Source organism: Emiliania huxleyi (genome assembly GCF_000372725.1).
Source record: "Emiliania huxleyi CCMP1516 unplaced genomic scaffold EMIHUscaffold_55, whole genome shotgun sequence".
NCBI classification, from domain to species: Eukaryota; Haptophyta; order Isochrysidales; family Noelaerhabdaceae; genus Emiliania; species Emiliania huxleyi.
In genome coordinates, this window is record NW_005197877.1 from 52,567 (window position 1) to 67,566 (window position 15,000).

General features: G+C 68.0%; 4 protein-coding genes across 4 annotated transcripts in view; 2 read left to right on the plus strand and 2 right to left on the minus strand.

Moving 5' to 3' along the window:
• Window positions 1-285: 285 nt before the first annotated feature.
• EMIHUDRAFT_66848 (hypothetical protein) lies at window positions 286-1,218 on the minus strand (the record flags this gene model as incomplete). Its single annotated transcript, XM_005765453.1, has 1 exon — window positions 286-1,218. A coding segment is annotated over one exon (933 nt), but the record flags the coding sequence as incomplete, so codon positions are not given.
• Window positions 1,219-5,219: 4,001 nt separating this feature from the next.
• EMIHUDRAFT_437157 (hypothetical protein) lies at window positions 5,220-8,003 on the plus strand. The gene is made up of 5 exons (XM_005765454.1): window positions 5,220-6,202; window positions 6,274-6,512; window positions 6,583-6,683; window positions 6,751-6,801; window positions 7,543-8,003. The coding sequence occupies exons 1-5, from the start codon at window positions 5,254-5,256 to the stop codon at window positions 7,925-7,927; spliced, it is 1,725 nt and encodes a 574-aa protein (XP_005765511.1). The 5' UTR covers window positions 5,220-5,253; the 3' UTR covers window positions 7,928-8,003.
• Window positions 8,004-8,802: 799 nt separating this feature from the next.
• On the minus strand, window positions 8,803-10,017 carry EMIHUDRAFT_66918 (putative ubiquitin-protein ligase; the record flags this gene model as incomplete). Its single annotated transcript, XM_005765455.1, has 1 exon — window positions 8,803-10,017. The coding sequence occupies one exon, from the start codon at window positions 10,015-10,017 to the stop codon at window positions 8,803-8,805; it is 1,215 nt and encodes a 404-aa protein (XP_005765512.1).
• A 4,103-nt stretch (window positions 10,018-14,120) lies between these two features.
• Window positions 14,121-15,000, plus strand: part of EMIHUDRAFT_103905 (hypothetical protein) — a gene marked incomplete at both ends in the record, with an annotated part of 3,576 nt that continues 2,696 nt past the window's right edge. Inside the window, one exon of the mRNA XM_005765456.1 lies at window positions 14,121-14,789. Within this exon, the coding sequence (XP_005765513.1) occupies window positions 14,121-14,789 (669 nt within the window). The remainder of the gene's footprint in view (window positions 14,790-15,000) is intronic.

A 15,000-nucleotide genomic window follows, 5' to 3' on the forward strand; every position in this document is an offset into this window, starting at 1 on the left:
GCCGCATGCGAAGCGGACCGAGCGAGGCGCGTCGTAGCAGAGGTCACACTGGCGCTCCTCGGCCCCAGCCGTCTCCTCCACCTCCCCCGCCGCTTCGACTAGCGCCTCCAGCCGCGGTAGCGCCTCTGCGAGCAGCATCCGCTTCTTCTTCCGCGCGTATGCCAGCCCGACCACAAGCCGCGTCAGCTCCTCGGCCTGCGCCGCCGACCAGCCCGCGTCGGCCGCTGCGATGCTCTCCGCCGTGTCGGGCTCCTCCAATTCATCCTCGCACGCGTTGAGCAAGCCGACGGCGCCGCGGCCGGTCAGGCTGACGAGCAGCGTGATGCCGAGCGCGTAGCCGTCGGTCAGCTGCGAAGCTTGGTTGTCCTGCATTATGATCGGGTCCATGTAGCCAGGCTTGCCAAAGATACGCTGCGTCGACAGGTGCGAGACCTGTCCATTGCTGCCGGCCGTCGCCTCTGCCGCGCGCGCGAGGCCCACGTCGGCGAGGTAGCCGTTGCCGCGCTCGTCGAGCAGGATGTTGCCCGCCGAGACGTCGCGGTGCAGGATCATCGGAGAGAGCGTGTGCAAGTAGTGCAGCGCGCTCGCTGCGTCGCGCAGCACGCGGAGCCGTGCGGCGGAGGAGAGCGGCGGAGGCGGCGTCTCGAAGCCGAGCATGCGGAGCCGCTGCAGTGCGGCTGGAGTGCGGTAGAGGCGGTCCTCGAGGCTGCCGCCGCAGCAGAGGGGGTAGACGAGGCACGCTCTCGCCGGCGCCAAGCAGGCGCCGAGGAGAGGGAGCAGGGACCGGTGGCACGCCGCGCTGAGCGTGCGCACCTCGCTCTGCAGCTCGGCGAGGCCTTGGGCGCCGACACCGACCAACGCCGTCTTGACCGCGAACCCGCAAGCGACGCGCGGCAGCGACGGCAGCGCGTCGCAGCGGTAGACGCGCCCAAAACCTCCCTCGCCCACCTTGCGCGCCTTGGCAAAACCGTCGGTCGCCGCGATGAGCTCGTCGAGAGGGACGGCGGCGGGCGGCGCGGCGGCGGCGGCGAGGGCGGCGACACTCGCCGCCGCCTCTGCCGCCTCTGCCGCCGCTGCCACCGCCTCCGCTGCCGCCTCCGCTGCCGCCGCCTCTTGAGCCTCCGCCGCCGCCACGGCCGCCACTGCCGCCTCCACAGCCGTCGCCTCCGCCTCCGCCTCCGCCGCCGCCACCTCCTCCACCTCCGCCTCCGCCCTCATCCTCGCCTCCTCCCTCTCCCTTGCCGCCTCCTCCCTTGCCCTCGCCTCTGCCTCCTCCCTTGCGCGCGACGCCGCCTCCGCCTCCTCAGCCGCCCGCGCCGCCGCATCTTCTGCTACCACCCGATCCGCCTCCTCCGCCGCCCGCGCCTCCTCAGCCGCCCGCGCCTCCTCCGCCTGCTCCGCCGCTCGCTCCGCCGCCCGCGCTGCCGCCGCTGCCGCCTTCTCCTTCTTCTGCCGCTGCCGCTTCAGCGCCCTGGCCTCGCGGATCTTTCGCTCCGCCAGCTCGTCGCGCAGCCGCCGCGCCGCCCGCAGCGCCTCCGATCCGTCGGCGGCCTGGGTGTTCGCGTTGATCGCCGCCCTGAGCGCCTCGAGATCAGCATCGCCTCGCTCGCACGCCTCAACCGCCTCACGCAGCGCCGCCTCGGCAGCATCGCGCGCCTCCGCCGCCTCCGCTGCCGCTGCCACCTCGCGCGTGGCCGCCGCGGCCTGCTCGGCTGATTCTGCGACCGCCGTCTCCCCCTCCGCCTCTGCTGCGGTCGACGAGTGCTCCTCGAGAGCGCGCACACACTCGGCATGGCCGTTCTCCTTGGCCAGCTGCAGCGCCGTCTTGCCGTTGACAGTGGGCGCCGCGTCTGCGCCCGCCCGCAGCAAGCGCCGCACGACGGTGGGGTGGTTGGGGAGGGCGGCGAGCACCAGCGCGGTGATGCCGTCGCTCCTCTGCACGTTGAGCTCCGCGCCGTGCCGTATCAGCAACTCCACCACCCGCTCGCAGCCGTTGCGGGCGGCGATCATCAGCGCGGTGATGCCGTCGCTCCTCTGCAGGTTGATCTCAGCGCCGTGCCGCAGCAGCAAGTCGACCACCCGCTCGTGGCTTTGGCTGGCGGCGAGCATCAGCGCGGTGTCGCCGCGGCTGTTCTGCGCGGTGTCGCCGCGGCTGTTCTGCAGGTTGATCTCTGCGCCGTGCCGAATCAGCAAGTCGACCACCCGCTCGTGGCCGTAGCGGGCGGCGCCCATCAGTGCGGTGCCGCCGTCGCTGGTCTGCTGGTTGACCTTCGCCCCACACCGCAACAGCAACAGCTCGACCACCCCCAAGTGGCCGAACACGGCGGAGCCCATCAGCAGCGTGATGCCGCTCACCTCACCTCTCTCGTACGTCGCGTCGGCCCGCCCGCCGCCGTCAAACCATGTCAGCACCGCCTCCTCCTCACCTCGCTCAGCCGCTGCCACGACCTCGTCGGAGACTGCCACGACACCGCTCGACGCCCGCCCCGCCGCCACCGCTGGAGATAGCGTCGTCGCGACTCTCGATCCAGCCGAGGAAGCGCCGCCGGAGGAAGCGCCGCCTGCGCCTTCGCCGCCGGCTGCCGTCTCCGCGGTCCGTCCCGCCACGACCGACTCCTTGACGTGCTGCCGGAACGCCTCGACGCACTCGGTGTGGCCCTTCTCCTTGGCCAGCTGCAGCGCCGTCATGCCGTTCTCAGCGCGCGCCGCCGTGTCTGCGCCCGCCCGCAGCAAGCGCCGCACGACGGCGGAGTGGCCTTGGCTGGCGGCGCACATCAGCGCGGTGAGGCCGTTGCTGTCCTGCATGTTGATCTCAGCGCCGCGCCGCAGCAGCAGCTCGACCACCCGCTCGTGGCCTTGGCCGGCGGCGAACATCAGCGCAGTGCCGCCAGCACTACTCTGCAAGTTGACCTCTGCCCCGCCCCGCAGCAACAGCTCGACCACCCGCTCGTGGCCGTAGTTGGCGGCGCCCATCAGCAGCGTGATGCCGCTCACGCTGCCTCTCTCGTACGTCGCGTCGGCCCGCCCGCCACTGTATAGCCACGCCAGCACCGCCTCCTCCTCGCCACGCTCCGCTGCTGCGATGACCGCATCGGGGGCTGCCAAGGCACCGCTCGACGCCCGCTCAGCCGCAGCCGGCGACAGATTACCCGGCCGCACCCGCACGCTCTCGCCGCCGCCCTCGAGCGCCACTGCGTACCGCCCGCCCTCGAAGCTCCGCGCCACGCCCCGCTGCCCGTTCAGCTCGGGGCGGGCAGAGAGCCCGCCGAGCTCGACTCGCTGCCCAAGCAGCGGCGCGTCCACCGCTGCCGCTGCCGCGCCCGAGGAGGCGCCGCCCGCCCCTGCCAGGCCGTCTGCAGCCGCCGCCGCCTCAGCCAAGACCTTGACGCACTCGGCGTTGCCGTTCTCCTTGGCCGACTGCTGCGCCGTCTTGCCGTTTTCATCGCGCGCCTCCGCGTCTGCGCCCGCCCGCAGCAAGCGCCGCACGACGGCGGGGTGGTTGAAGAAAGCGGCGAACATCAGCGCGGTGTAGCCGCCGCTGTTCTGCAGGTTGACCTCCGCGCCGCGCCGAATCAGCAAGTCGACCAACCGCTCGTGGCCGTTGATGGCGGTGCACATCAGCGCGGTCTGGCCTTTGCTGCTCTGCATGTTGAGCTCCGCGCCGCGCTGTATCAGCAAGTCGACGACCCGCTCGTGGCCTTGGCTGACGGCGAACATCAGCGCGAACTCGCCGAAGCTGTTCTGCAGGTTGATCTCTGCGCCGTACCGCAGCAGCAACTCGATCACCCGCTCGTGGCCGTAGTTGGCGGCGCCCATCAGCAGCGTGAGGCCACTCACGCCGCCTCTCTTGTACGTAGCGTCGACCCGCCCGCCGCCATCAAGCCACGCCAGCACCGCCTCCTCCTCGCCACGCTCCACCGCTAGCACGGCCGCGTCCGAGGCGCTCAGGCCGCAAGGCACACGTGCTCTCACCATCGCTGGGTTCCGGCTCTTTGCGGGCGCTCTTTGAGGGGTCTCCCTATATCTCCCCACATCTCAACTTCGAGCACGCGCCGCAGGACGGGGCGCAGGTGGTCTCCCTCGCGTCGCACCTGGCCGAGGCGGGCGAACACGAGGCGGGCGGGCATGAGGCGGGCGAGCACGAGGCGGGCGGGCGAGGGCCGGCGGCTCGAGCGGCGCCGCCACGCCGGCTGCGCTTCGATCGACGTGTCTCCAGAGCTCGGCGCTAAGTAAGGTTGAGGCGGCGCGAGCCTGCGCTGCGGCCGAGGCGGCGGCGGCTCAACTTGGGCGCCGCCACGCGTCCACCTGTCGCACACCCGTCACCCCTTCTTCAGGCGGCGGCCCTCGACCTCGACCTATGGAGACCTAGTCAGAGGCAAGCGCGGGCGCTGCCCAGGATCGCCGGCAACTAGTGCCGCCCGCGCCTGGCGCGACCGCCTTCAAGCGGCCCGTGACTTTGCTCCATCAAACGGGACAAGGCAAAAACACAGTTGCACAGGTACATGCCGGCGGCGCGACTCCCCCCCGCAGATCGTCCTCAGTGGGGGAGACCGCGACACCGGTGACGGAGCGCAGTTGGGAGTGTCTTTGGCTCACGCCAGGGCGCTCGTTGCTCCTCCGTCTCTTTGTATCTTCCATACTGCGTTTATCAGCGAATACGTATGGTTCTTGCACTTGAGACTTGTGCAAGATTGGGCGTCTTCTGCAGCAGTCCCTTTGATGGGAGGTCCCAGGGTGGGGGCCACCTCGAACCCCTGGTCCCTTCGCCGACTGGACGGCAGTGCGCTGCGCTATCGCTCTGTCCCACCCGTGTGTGATCAGTGTCCTACGGAGGGGAGTGTCTTTGGCTCACGCCAGGGCGCTCGTTGCTCCTCCGTCTCTTTGTATCTTCTATACTGCGTTTATCAGAAGACTCGGAGGGAAAGGCGCCTTGTGGACGGTGTGGTCTACCTGTCATGCGGCAGGTCGCTTGCTCTGGTCGCTGCCACTCTTCGGCTCGCTCCGCTCGCTTTGTTGAGATTTGTTGGTTAGTGCTATGCTCACAGCACAGTGCGATATACTAGGTGGTCTTTGTAGCCTCCTTGCGGGGGATGTAAAAAAGAAAAAAGTCGCCGGCGCCCGGCCGCCTCCGCGCGGGCGGGGACCCTGTCCTCGTCCCATCCCTCGTTTGGGCTATGTGTTTTCTTTCTTTCTTTCCGCGCGGGCGGCTCCCTTGGCTGAGAGATCGGAGCCTCGCGCCTCCCTTCCCTCCTGATGGAGCCGGCGCCCATCGGCTACCTCGTCTTCGGATGCCTCAGCACCCTCCTCCTCCTGCTCTGCTTCCACCGCTTCTTGCGAGCGTCGACGCGGGAAAGGAAGACCGGCGGTGTCTCGAACACCGCCCGTGAAGCGAATCTCCCTCGCGCCGTCGAGCTCACCACCACCGTCCTCCCGGCCTTCTTCCGAGGAGGAGCGCCGCCCGCGAACACCGCCTCGGTCAGCGCGAAGCTCGAGGGCGCCGCCGCTGCTGCCCGCCTGCTGCGCGCGAGGGTTCAGGGCGGGCTGCTCTTCGCGGCGGCGTCCTTCCTTATCTGGGGCCTGCCGCCGATCGTCTTCGGCGCGGCGTCGCTGCCGTGGCCCGGCTCCTCTCCACTCGTCCCGTGCAAGGACGCCATCGTGGTCGCGGCCTCGGCGGCGCTGTGCGCTCTGAGGCCCGACGAGGGCCGCGCCATCAGCGCGGGCTACATCTGCGCGGTCGCCCTCTCGGTGGTGATGGCGGTGGCGCACGTGGCCCTGCTGGGCTGGTACGACGGCGAGAGCATGGCGCTCGGCGGCTCCGCCGATGAGAGATGGAGTGACTCCCTCGCCCTCACCATCGCCGCTTCGTACGTCGCGGCCGCCGTGGCGCTGCCGCTGCTCTGGCGCAGCTCTCCGCCGCACGAGCGGCTGCGGCGGCTCATCTCGCCGGTCCGCGCCGTCTTTGCCGTCGACGGGGTGCTCAACGTCACGTATTGGGCGATGCGCACCGCCGGCAAGGCGGGCGACGGCAGCTGCAGCCCGGGCCGATGCGCCGTCGGCCTGCTCACCGGCATGCTGTATCTCTGCTGCGCCACGGTCGTGCTGCACCGGCGCGTGCGCGGTGCCGCCCTCGCCGCGCTGAGCCGGCTCGGCGCGACACGCGAAGAGCGCAACGCGGCGGTCGTCGCCTCGCTCTGCTCGATGGGTCAGCTCTCCCGCGCCGAGGGCCAAGGAACTGTCTAGGAACTGTCTAGGAACTGTCTAGGAACTGTCTAGGTCAGCTCTCCCGCGCCGAGCTGCTGCCGCTCGCCGAGGCCAACTTCCGCGCCATCCGGTTCGACCGGCTGAAGCGAGAGGACCTCGCCTCGGCCCTCGGCAGCGAGGGAGGCGGCGGCCTCGCGGCGCGCACGCAGCCGTGCAGTTTGGGCGCGTGCGACGCCTTCCTCTCTCACAGCTGGCACGACCCCGAGGCGCCAAAGTGGGCGGCGCTCTGCAGCTGGGCGAGGCGCTTCGAGGCGGAGGAGGGAAAGTGGCCGCCGCCACTCTGCCTCGGCGGAGATGACCCGAGATTGGGCCGAGACTTAGGCGGAGGAGGGGCGGCCGCCCACGCTCTGGCTCGACCGCGCGTGCATCGACCAGTCGCGGATCGCCGACTCGCTGCCCTGCCTGCCGGTCTTTGTGGCGGGGTGCGAGGCGCCGCTCGTGCAGGGCGTAGTGGGCGAACTCATTAGGCCCGAGGAGCGAATTCATTAGGTGCAAGACGCTGCTCGTGCTGGCGGGGCCGACGTACGCGTCTCGCCTCTGGTGCACTTCCGAGACACTTCCGAGACACTTCCGAGACACTTCCGAGACACTTCCGAGACACTTCCGAGACACTTCCGAGACACTTCCGAGACACTTCCGAGACACTTCCGAGACACCTCCGAGACACTTCCGAGACACCTCCGAGACACTTCCGAGACACTTCCGAGACACCTCCGAGACACTTCCGAGACACTTCCGAGACACTTCCGAGACACTTCCGAGACACTTCCGAGACACTTCCGAGACACTTCCGAGACACTTCCGAGACACTTCCGAGACACTTCCGAGACACTTCCGAGACACTTCCGAGACACTTCCGAGACACTTCCGAGACACTTCCGAGACACTTCCGAGACACTTCCGAGACACTTCCGAGACACTTCCGAGACACTTCCGAGACACTTCCGAGACACTTCCGAGACACTTCCGAGACACTTCCGAGACACTTCCGAGACACTTCCGAGACACTTCCGAGACACTTCCGAGACACTTCCGAGACACTTCCGAGACACTTCCGAGACACTTCCGAGACACTTCCGAGACACTTCCGAGACACTTCCGAGACGGGCCCGACGTACGCGTCTCGACTCTAGCGCGCGGTGGAGCGCTCTGCCCTCATAGCTAATGATTTGGGGACGGCGCACTCACTCTCGTTCCGGCGCCCGTGCGCGATGGAGCGCGTCACGGGCCATGGCTAACGACTTGGGACGGACTCACTCGCCCTGCGGTGGTGGCGAGCAGGTGCGTGATGGAGCTCTTCACCTTTATGGCGATGTCTGCGGACTCGCACCGCATCTGTGTCGTGCCGCTCGCCGCGGGCGAGTCGGAGGGCGCGAGGCGCGAGGCGCGGCAGCAGCTACTGGCCTCCTTCGACCGCTTCGACGCCGCGCACGCGCGCTGCTTCTTGCCGCAAGACCGCGCCGCGCTCCTCTCCGTGATCGAGAGCACGCTGCAGCTCGACGAGTTCAACCGCTGGGTGAGGTCCGTCTTTCGCGAGCGGTCGCGGCGCACGAGCGGCGCCTCCGCCGTGCCCGTCGAGCCGAGCGAGGAGCCGAGCCAGCTTCTCGAGCCGAGCGAGCTGGAGCCCGCCGGAGAGCCGCCGGGGGGTGGGTCGGACGTCGTGTGACACGTTCGAGTGGCTGCGCCGAGTACGTTGCTTGTATCTTTCCCTGTGTCCTGTGTGCAAACTCAGCTGTTCGATCATCGTTTCCGCGTTGGCCTTCGGCTTCGCCCGCCTCGCCACCGCCTCCCGTTGCCCCGCTCTCGCCGCCGCCGCCGCTGAGCGCTGTCGCTGTGTTGCCGCCGCCAATCCGTTCGCAATCACGTCGCGCCCTCCCGACCGCGCCGGCGCGCGCCGTCGCCGCCTACTCCCTTCCTCCGCCTCGCCATCTCCGCCACTGCCGTCCGCGTCGCCCTCGCCGCCGTCTCCCTCCGCCTCGCCGTCCGTCCCCGCCGCCGCCGTCCGCCTCGCCCTCGCCGCCGCCGCCTCCCTCCGCCTCGCCATCTCCGCCGCCGCCTCCCTTCGGGCAAGCCTTCGCGTCGTCCTCCGTCGCGCCGCCGCCGCCCTCCGCCTCTCCGCATCGCCACCACCACCCGCCGCCTCCCCATCGCCGCCACCGCCCGCCACTGCCCGTCGTCTCGCCCTCACGACAGCCTCCGCCCGCATCGACCTCACCGCCGCCGCCGTCGTCCTCGCCCTCGCCACTGCCACCGTCGCCTCCCGTCTTTGGCCAGGTGGTGGTGGCGAGCTCTCCGAGAAGTGTCTAGGAAGTGTCTCGGAAGTGTCTAGGGAGTGCCGGCCTGGGCGGGCCTAGGGGCGGGCATGCGGGGTAGGACTCGCGCAGAGGCGACCGAGGCTGCACGGAGCTTATGTGCCGTTCTCGCGCTAAATCCCTCGGCGCCGGACGGATGTGACCTTCACAGAAAAACACAACCCCGGACCCAAGACGCACGAGCACCGACAGCGTCCGAAAGGGTTAAGCTCCTAGTGGCGCATCACCATCAGTGCGCCACCGCCGCCTCGGCGAAACCCTCCGCCTCGGAGAGTGCAAGCCGCAGCTTAGCGCGCAGCAGCGCCTCACTGCCATACTCGGGTAGATAGAGCCGGTTGAAGCAAGCCGACGCCGTCGGAAGCCTCTCCGCACCGTCAAAGCGCGTCACCGTGAAGCGCTGTTGTGCGCCGCGGTAGCCCATGAGCGAGGCGAAGCCGGTGGCGGGCGGCCGTGTCGAGCCGGTAGTGAAAAGGAGGAGCTGCGCCCGCTCCTCAGCCGACATCTCGCGGATCGCCTTCCAGAGCCACACGACCGCGTTCGAGTGGTGGTAGTCGGGAGGATTGTAGACCGTGGAGCGCTCCCAGTCGTCGACGTCGATGTTGGGCTGGCCGCAGAGCAATAGCTGGACCTCGGCGATCGTGCATAAGCTGCGGAGGGTAGCGAGGAGTTCCTCGTCGAGAAACACGCCAAGACCGGAGCGGAAGGCGGCGACCTGCGGCCCAACCGCACCAAGGAGCTTGTGCCGAGTGTACAGCTGCAGGTACTCGCGGATGTTGTCTGGCGTGACCGCTTCGTCCGCCCCCCCCGGCTTGAGCTCAGCGGTGCGCCGCCGGTCAGAGGAGCGCTCGTAGACGACCGTCTCGTCGCCGTCCACCTCAAAGGTGAGGCACAGCGCTTCGAGACCCTCTGCCGACATAGAGACGAGCTGTTTCTGCGAGCTGTGTAGGTCGGGGTCGACCAACTCGAGGTCGTCAAAGGCGATCTCATATCCAAAGGCCGCCTTGAGGAAGGCCATGGAGCAGGACACGTTGAGCATCTCCTTGTGGTAGAGGGCCATGCCGGTGATCCGCCCGAGGAGCGCAAAGTAGGAGAGGTGGTCAGCGCCAGCCTCGGCGGCAGAGTTGGGGTTGGGCTGCAGCATGCGGTTTGCGTCCTCGACGAAGAGGCCGCTGTTCGGGTCGAAGATCTCCGCCGTCACCAACCCAAACCACTCGCGGCGCAGAGCATCGCCGTCCGCCGCCTCGCCTGCGTAGCGGACACTCAGCCGCTGCGGCCCTGCCCCGTCCAGCAGGTTGCCAGTGACCTCGTCGACGCCCAGCTGCGCGCAGAGGCCCTCCAGGATGTTGTCGCGGCAGGCGACGAGGGAGAGCGCGACGGCATCGGCGCCGCCGACCTTCGCCTCGAGGCGCGCGTGCAGCCAGGCCCGCTTAACTACGGGTCCCATCGAGGGAGCGACTGCCCCCAGCTCGTGCAATGCCAGTAGGATGTCATCGCGGGGAGCAGCGTAATGAGCGGGCGTGCGTCCATCCGGAGCAGCAGCCGACAAGTTTGCCCCCAGCTCATGCAGCATCCTCAGGCATACATCATCGCGGCCGTCCCGAGCAGCCACGTGGGCGGGCGTGAGTCCATCTGAATCCACCGCTGACAGACTCGCCGCCGCCCCTAGCTCGTGCAGCACCCGCAGGCAGACCTCACAGTCGTCCCACTGGTCCTGAGCAGCAAGGTGAGCTGGAGTGGCTCCATTTTCATCCACCGCCGAGAGACTCGCCTCCGCCCCAAGCTCGTGCAGAGCCCGCAAACACTCGCTGCGTCCGTGAAAAGCAGCGCAATGAGCGGGCGTGCGTCCGTCCGGAGCAGCAGCCGACAAGCTCACCCCCAGCTCATGCAGAGTCCGCAGGCATGCGGCCGTCATAGCGTGGTGGGCGGGCGTGAGTCCATCTGAATCCGCCGCTGACAGACTCGCCGCCGCCCCTAGCTCGTGCAGCACGCGCAAACACTGGCCGCCGTCGCCGACAGGCGCATCAGCAGCGTTGTGAGCGGGCGTGAGTCCACCTGCATCCGCCGCCGAGAGACTCGCCTCCGCCCCAAGCTCGTGCAGAGCCCGCAAACACTCGCTGCGTCCGTGAAAAGCAGCGCAATGAGCGGGCGTGCGTCCGTCCGGAGCAGCAGCCGAGAGACTCGCCTCCGCACCTAGCTCATGAAGCACACGCAAGCACCCTTCATGACCGCCCAAAGCAGCGCAATGAGCGGGCGTGCGTCCGTCCGGAGCAGCAGCCGAGAGACTCGCCTCCGCACCTAGCTCATGAAGCACACGCAAGCACCCTTCATGACCGCCCCCAGCAGCGCAATGAGCGGGCGTGCGTCCGTCCGGAGCAGCAGCCGAGAGACTCGCCTCCGCCCCGAGCTCATGAAGCACACGCAAGCACCCTTCGTGACCGCCATCAGCAGCGTAATGAGCGGGCGGGCGTCCGTCCGTAGCAATCGCCGAGAGACTCGCCTCCGCACCGAGCTCATGAAGCACACGCAAGCACCCTTCGTGACCGCCATCAGCAGCGTAATGAGCGGGCGTGCGTCCATCCGCATCCGTCGCCAAGAGACTCGCCTCCGCACCGAGCTCATGAAGCACCCGCAAGCACCCATCGTGACCTTTCGCAGCTGCAACGTGAGCAGGAATAAGCCCACCAGATGCGGCCTCTTGCAGTGGTTGCCCCACCTCGTGCAGCGCGCGAAGCGCAACAACGCTGCCGCCGCGCGCGGCCACGATGGCCTCGTTCTCTTCCGCCTCAATCCGCCGATTGGTAAGCCATCGGGAATAGGTTACCATGGACTGCACTGAGACTCGGCGCGATAGAAGGGCGGGATGTATGGGTGTATGTGCTGTGCGCCGCAATACGCTCCTGCTGGACGCGTGGACACTTCTACACACACGGACTCGTAAAAGGGTGGGCGACGGCTAGCGCACCACACCCCTCTCCTTAAAATTTCTGTGTGGTGGCGGCGTGCCGTTCTCCCATCCCTCCCCCTTGGGTTGACCGTTTTCTTTCTTTCTTTAGTCATGAGAATGGGCCGGATTGATGGGTAACAGGGAGGGGCTGAGGGAGATCCATGAATGAGACAATGCCACAATGATCATCATCGTTTGTGGACGTCATCTTGCTGCCATCTTGGAGAGCGACAGAGCGCAATGGCTGGTGGCTGATCAGGCCGCGGCGGACGCTGCGCGGAAGCCGGGCGTGCCGCGCCCTGCGGGCAGGGGCGCCGCCGCGGCCGAGGGCGCCGACGCCTCGCGCTCGATGCCTTCCTCAAAAGCGAACCCCTCCTCGGCGAGCCGCGGCAAGCAGTACTCGTAGATGGTCGGGAGTACTGCACAACATCGTGGGCGTTTGAGCGGTATTTGAGGAGCACCGCGACTCTGAAGATGAAGTTCGGCCGGGTGGTCTGCAGACCCCCCCCCCCCCCCGGAGCAGCAGAGGCTCCGTGGGGTCGCAAAGTCGACGCTGGGAGTCGCACTCGTCAAGCCATCGCAGCACCACGCGGTCCGCACGTACCGCCCACATCCCCTCCACCGCTGAGAAGGCGCAAGATCGACCGCCGGGCCGCGTAGTCGTCGTTAAGGAGCGGTTTTTGGAGCCGTACGAAGAGGTCCCAGACGGGCGAACATGCGGTTTTTCGATGACCACGCGCGATCTGCTTTTTGCTAAAAACGGGCCGCCTAGTAGCTAGTGCAGTATCACTACTCGAGTAGTACAACACGTAACCACACTAAGAGCTCCACAACAGCCGGTATAGGCGAGCCCCGGTGGCCTCACCGTCGCCGCTCGCGGCGGAGCCGGCGGCGGACCACGGGCCGGTGCGACCTTTTGGGGGAGAGAGAGAGAATTCTTGATACGAAACCACGACGACACACACCAGTCGACTCGCATCGGTTGCCTCCATGAACGGCGGAGCTATTCTCGCGCCCACACCACACCTGGCTCCAACGTGGACACGCCCATAGCTGGGGACACTACTAGGTCACGCATGGCATCACAGAAGTTTTATCTCTGGGCCCCGAAAGGCATCTCTAGCAGTGTCGTTACACATGCCCCCTCCCCTCCTGGGCGCATGCGCCTCACGTCTCGCCAGAGCATAAGCCCTTGGCGTGTGGCGAGACGAGTTTTTCGCCATCGCAGCGAGCAGCAAGCCGCCCGCCGCAAACAGCCGGAGGCATCGCCACGGCACTGGCTGCGCCGCGGTCCCGCACCCGTCGACGCAGCTCCCCCCGCGGAAGACCGCGCGTAGCAACGTCTTGACGATCGAGATGAGCGTGCCTGAAGCTCGCCCACCTACTGCCCCTGAGAGTTGGTTACGAGTGGGATCGGCTCCCCCCCTTGGGATCGAAGCTTCCACGACCTCGCACCCAACATCTCAGGCGGGATCAGAAGGGGACTCCACACCGGACACCGCCCGGGCACAGCCCCCCTACCCGTCGGATCGCACAGAGGGCCCCCTCGGAGCAGCCCACACACAATCACGCATCGGCAGATTGAGTGCCTGAGTCAGGCAGACAGCACAGACAAGAGGAGAGAGAGGAGAGAGAGAGAGAGAGAGAGGAGAGAGGAGAGGGTGAGGGTGTGAACACACGTGAGGAGTGGGGGAGGGTGTCTGTGGTGGGTTGTAGTCATACTACGTGGTTACAACCACGCGCCCCTCAGGAGCTTAAGGTAGAGCTGAGCGTCCAAGACGCCTCGGTGCCACCCACCGGCGTGAGACCATCCGGATCTGCCTGCCGCGTCCTCCGTACGCAGCAGTCCCCGCGATGGCCCACGGTCCTCCGTCGCCTGGTTGAACCCCCTGCCTCCCGGTTGACCCCCCGGTCCCCGTACACGACCATGAAATAAACTCAAAGTCCACCACAGCCACCAGCCTCCACCTCCACCCGCGAGCCGCCACCGCTGCCGCCCGCGACGCCGCCCGCCGCGTCAGATAGCCGCGACGCGCGCATCGAGTCGCGTCGGAGAGCCGCGCCGCACCAGCAGCAGCATCCTCACCACCAGCAGCAGCAGCAGCACCACCACCACCTCCCGAGAGAGAAGCGCACCTGCCCGACGCCGCCCGCCGCGTCAGACGCTCGCGACGCGCGCGTCGAGCCCAGTCGCACAGCCGCGCCGCGCCAGCAGCAGCATCGGCACCAGCAGCAGCAGCACCACCACCACCAACAGCAACAGAGACAGGCAGTGCAGGCGCAGAGGCGCTCGCAGAGCGGCGCTCAGCGCCGCGCACGCCACGCTGCGGACCGTCGGACGAGCGCACCGTACGTCGGCGGCGAGCCGCGTCGCCAGCCGTCTCGCGAGAGAGCGGCGCCGCCGTGTGCGCGCAGCAGCCGCCGCGGCAGAGGCGAGCCGCGGCGACGTCCGCACTAACGGCGGTTTCTCTCTCTCTCTCTCTCTCTCTCGACCTTTTGGGGGCACTTGAAAATGGAGGCGCCTCTGCAAAAAAATCCACTTTCCCGCGCTGCCGCCCGCACAGTGGTTGCGCTGACGCCCGCACAGCGCGTCACCGGCAGTCATGGCGCCGCCGCTCTGCAGATGCAAGATGCCCGCGCGCCACGCGGAGACGAAAAAGGCGGGCCCAAACCACCGCCGGCCCTTCTGGAGTTGCGCGGCGACAGACAGCCGCGGCTGCGACTTCTTCCAGTGGGACGGGCCGCCGCGTGCGGCAGCAGCCGCGGGGCCGGCGGGCCCGTCCGCGGCGGCGGCGCCGGCACGGCAGCAGCCCGATCGCATCGATGGTCAGTGCGGGCAGTGCCGTGCTCCCGTGGCGTACCTGACCGTCTCCTCCCAGAATGCTCGCGGGAACCAGGGACGGCGCTACTACCAGTGCTCCGCCTGCGACAAGTTCAAGTGGCTGACGCCGGCTGCGACGCCCTCTTCCGAGCCGGCCACGTCCATCAACTTTTACGCGGTGACTGACCGAGAGACGCTCAGCGCGGTGCAGGCGCTGCTCGCGGTGCCGCCGGGCGTACGGCTCGGCGTAGGTCGCGACTACACTGAGCAGCGCGCCGTACCGTACGACTACCTCGAGGTGGCCCACGCGTGGCGCGTCATCAACCGGGAGAAGCAGGCGAGGTTCGACTCCTTTCGACAGGGGCTGACGGCAGCGCCGCCGGTGGCGCTGCGAGAGGCGCACGCCGCCGCAGCCGCGGCGCTGCGGCGAACGCAGTGCATGCGCGGCTCGGTCGAGCCGCGGGCGGAGGCCAACGAGGCGCTGCTGCTGCATGGCACCAAGCCGCACCACCTCCACTCCATCCTGTTCGAGGGCCTCGCCCCCTAGAAGCGGAATCCGTGTTCCTGTCTCCCAACCAGCACTCGAGAGACACGCACTCCGCTGTCTTCACTGTCTTCCTATCCGTTGTCTTCATGCGGTGCTCTGATGAGGTTGGTGTATT

Excerpts from the sequence above, each read along its gene's own strand:
- EMIHUDRAFT_437157 (XM_005765454.1), top strand. The coding sequence starts at position 5,254 with ATGGAGCCGGCGCCCATCGGCTACCTCGTCTTCGGATGCCTCAGCACC. Across the intron at positions 6,513-6,582 it reads GCTGGGCGAGGCGCTTCGAG|GCGGAGGAGGGGCGGCCGCC; the intron begins GCGGAGGAGGGA and ends GCCGAGACTTAG. Across the intron at positions 6,684-6,750 it reads CTGCCGGTCTTTGTGGCGGG|GTGCAAGACGCTGCTCGTGC; the intron begins GTGCGAGGCGCC and ends CGAATTCATTAG.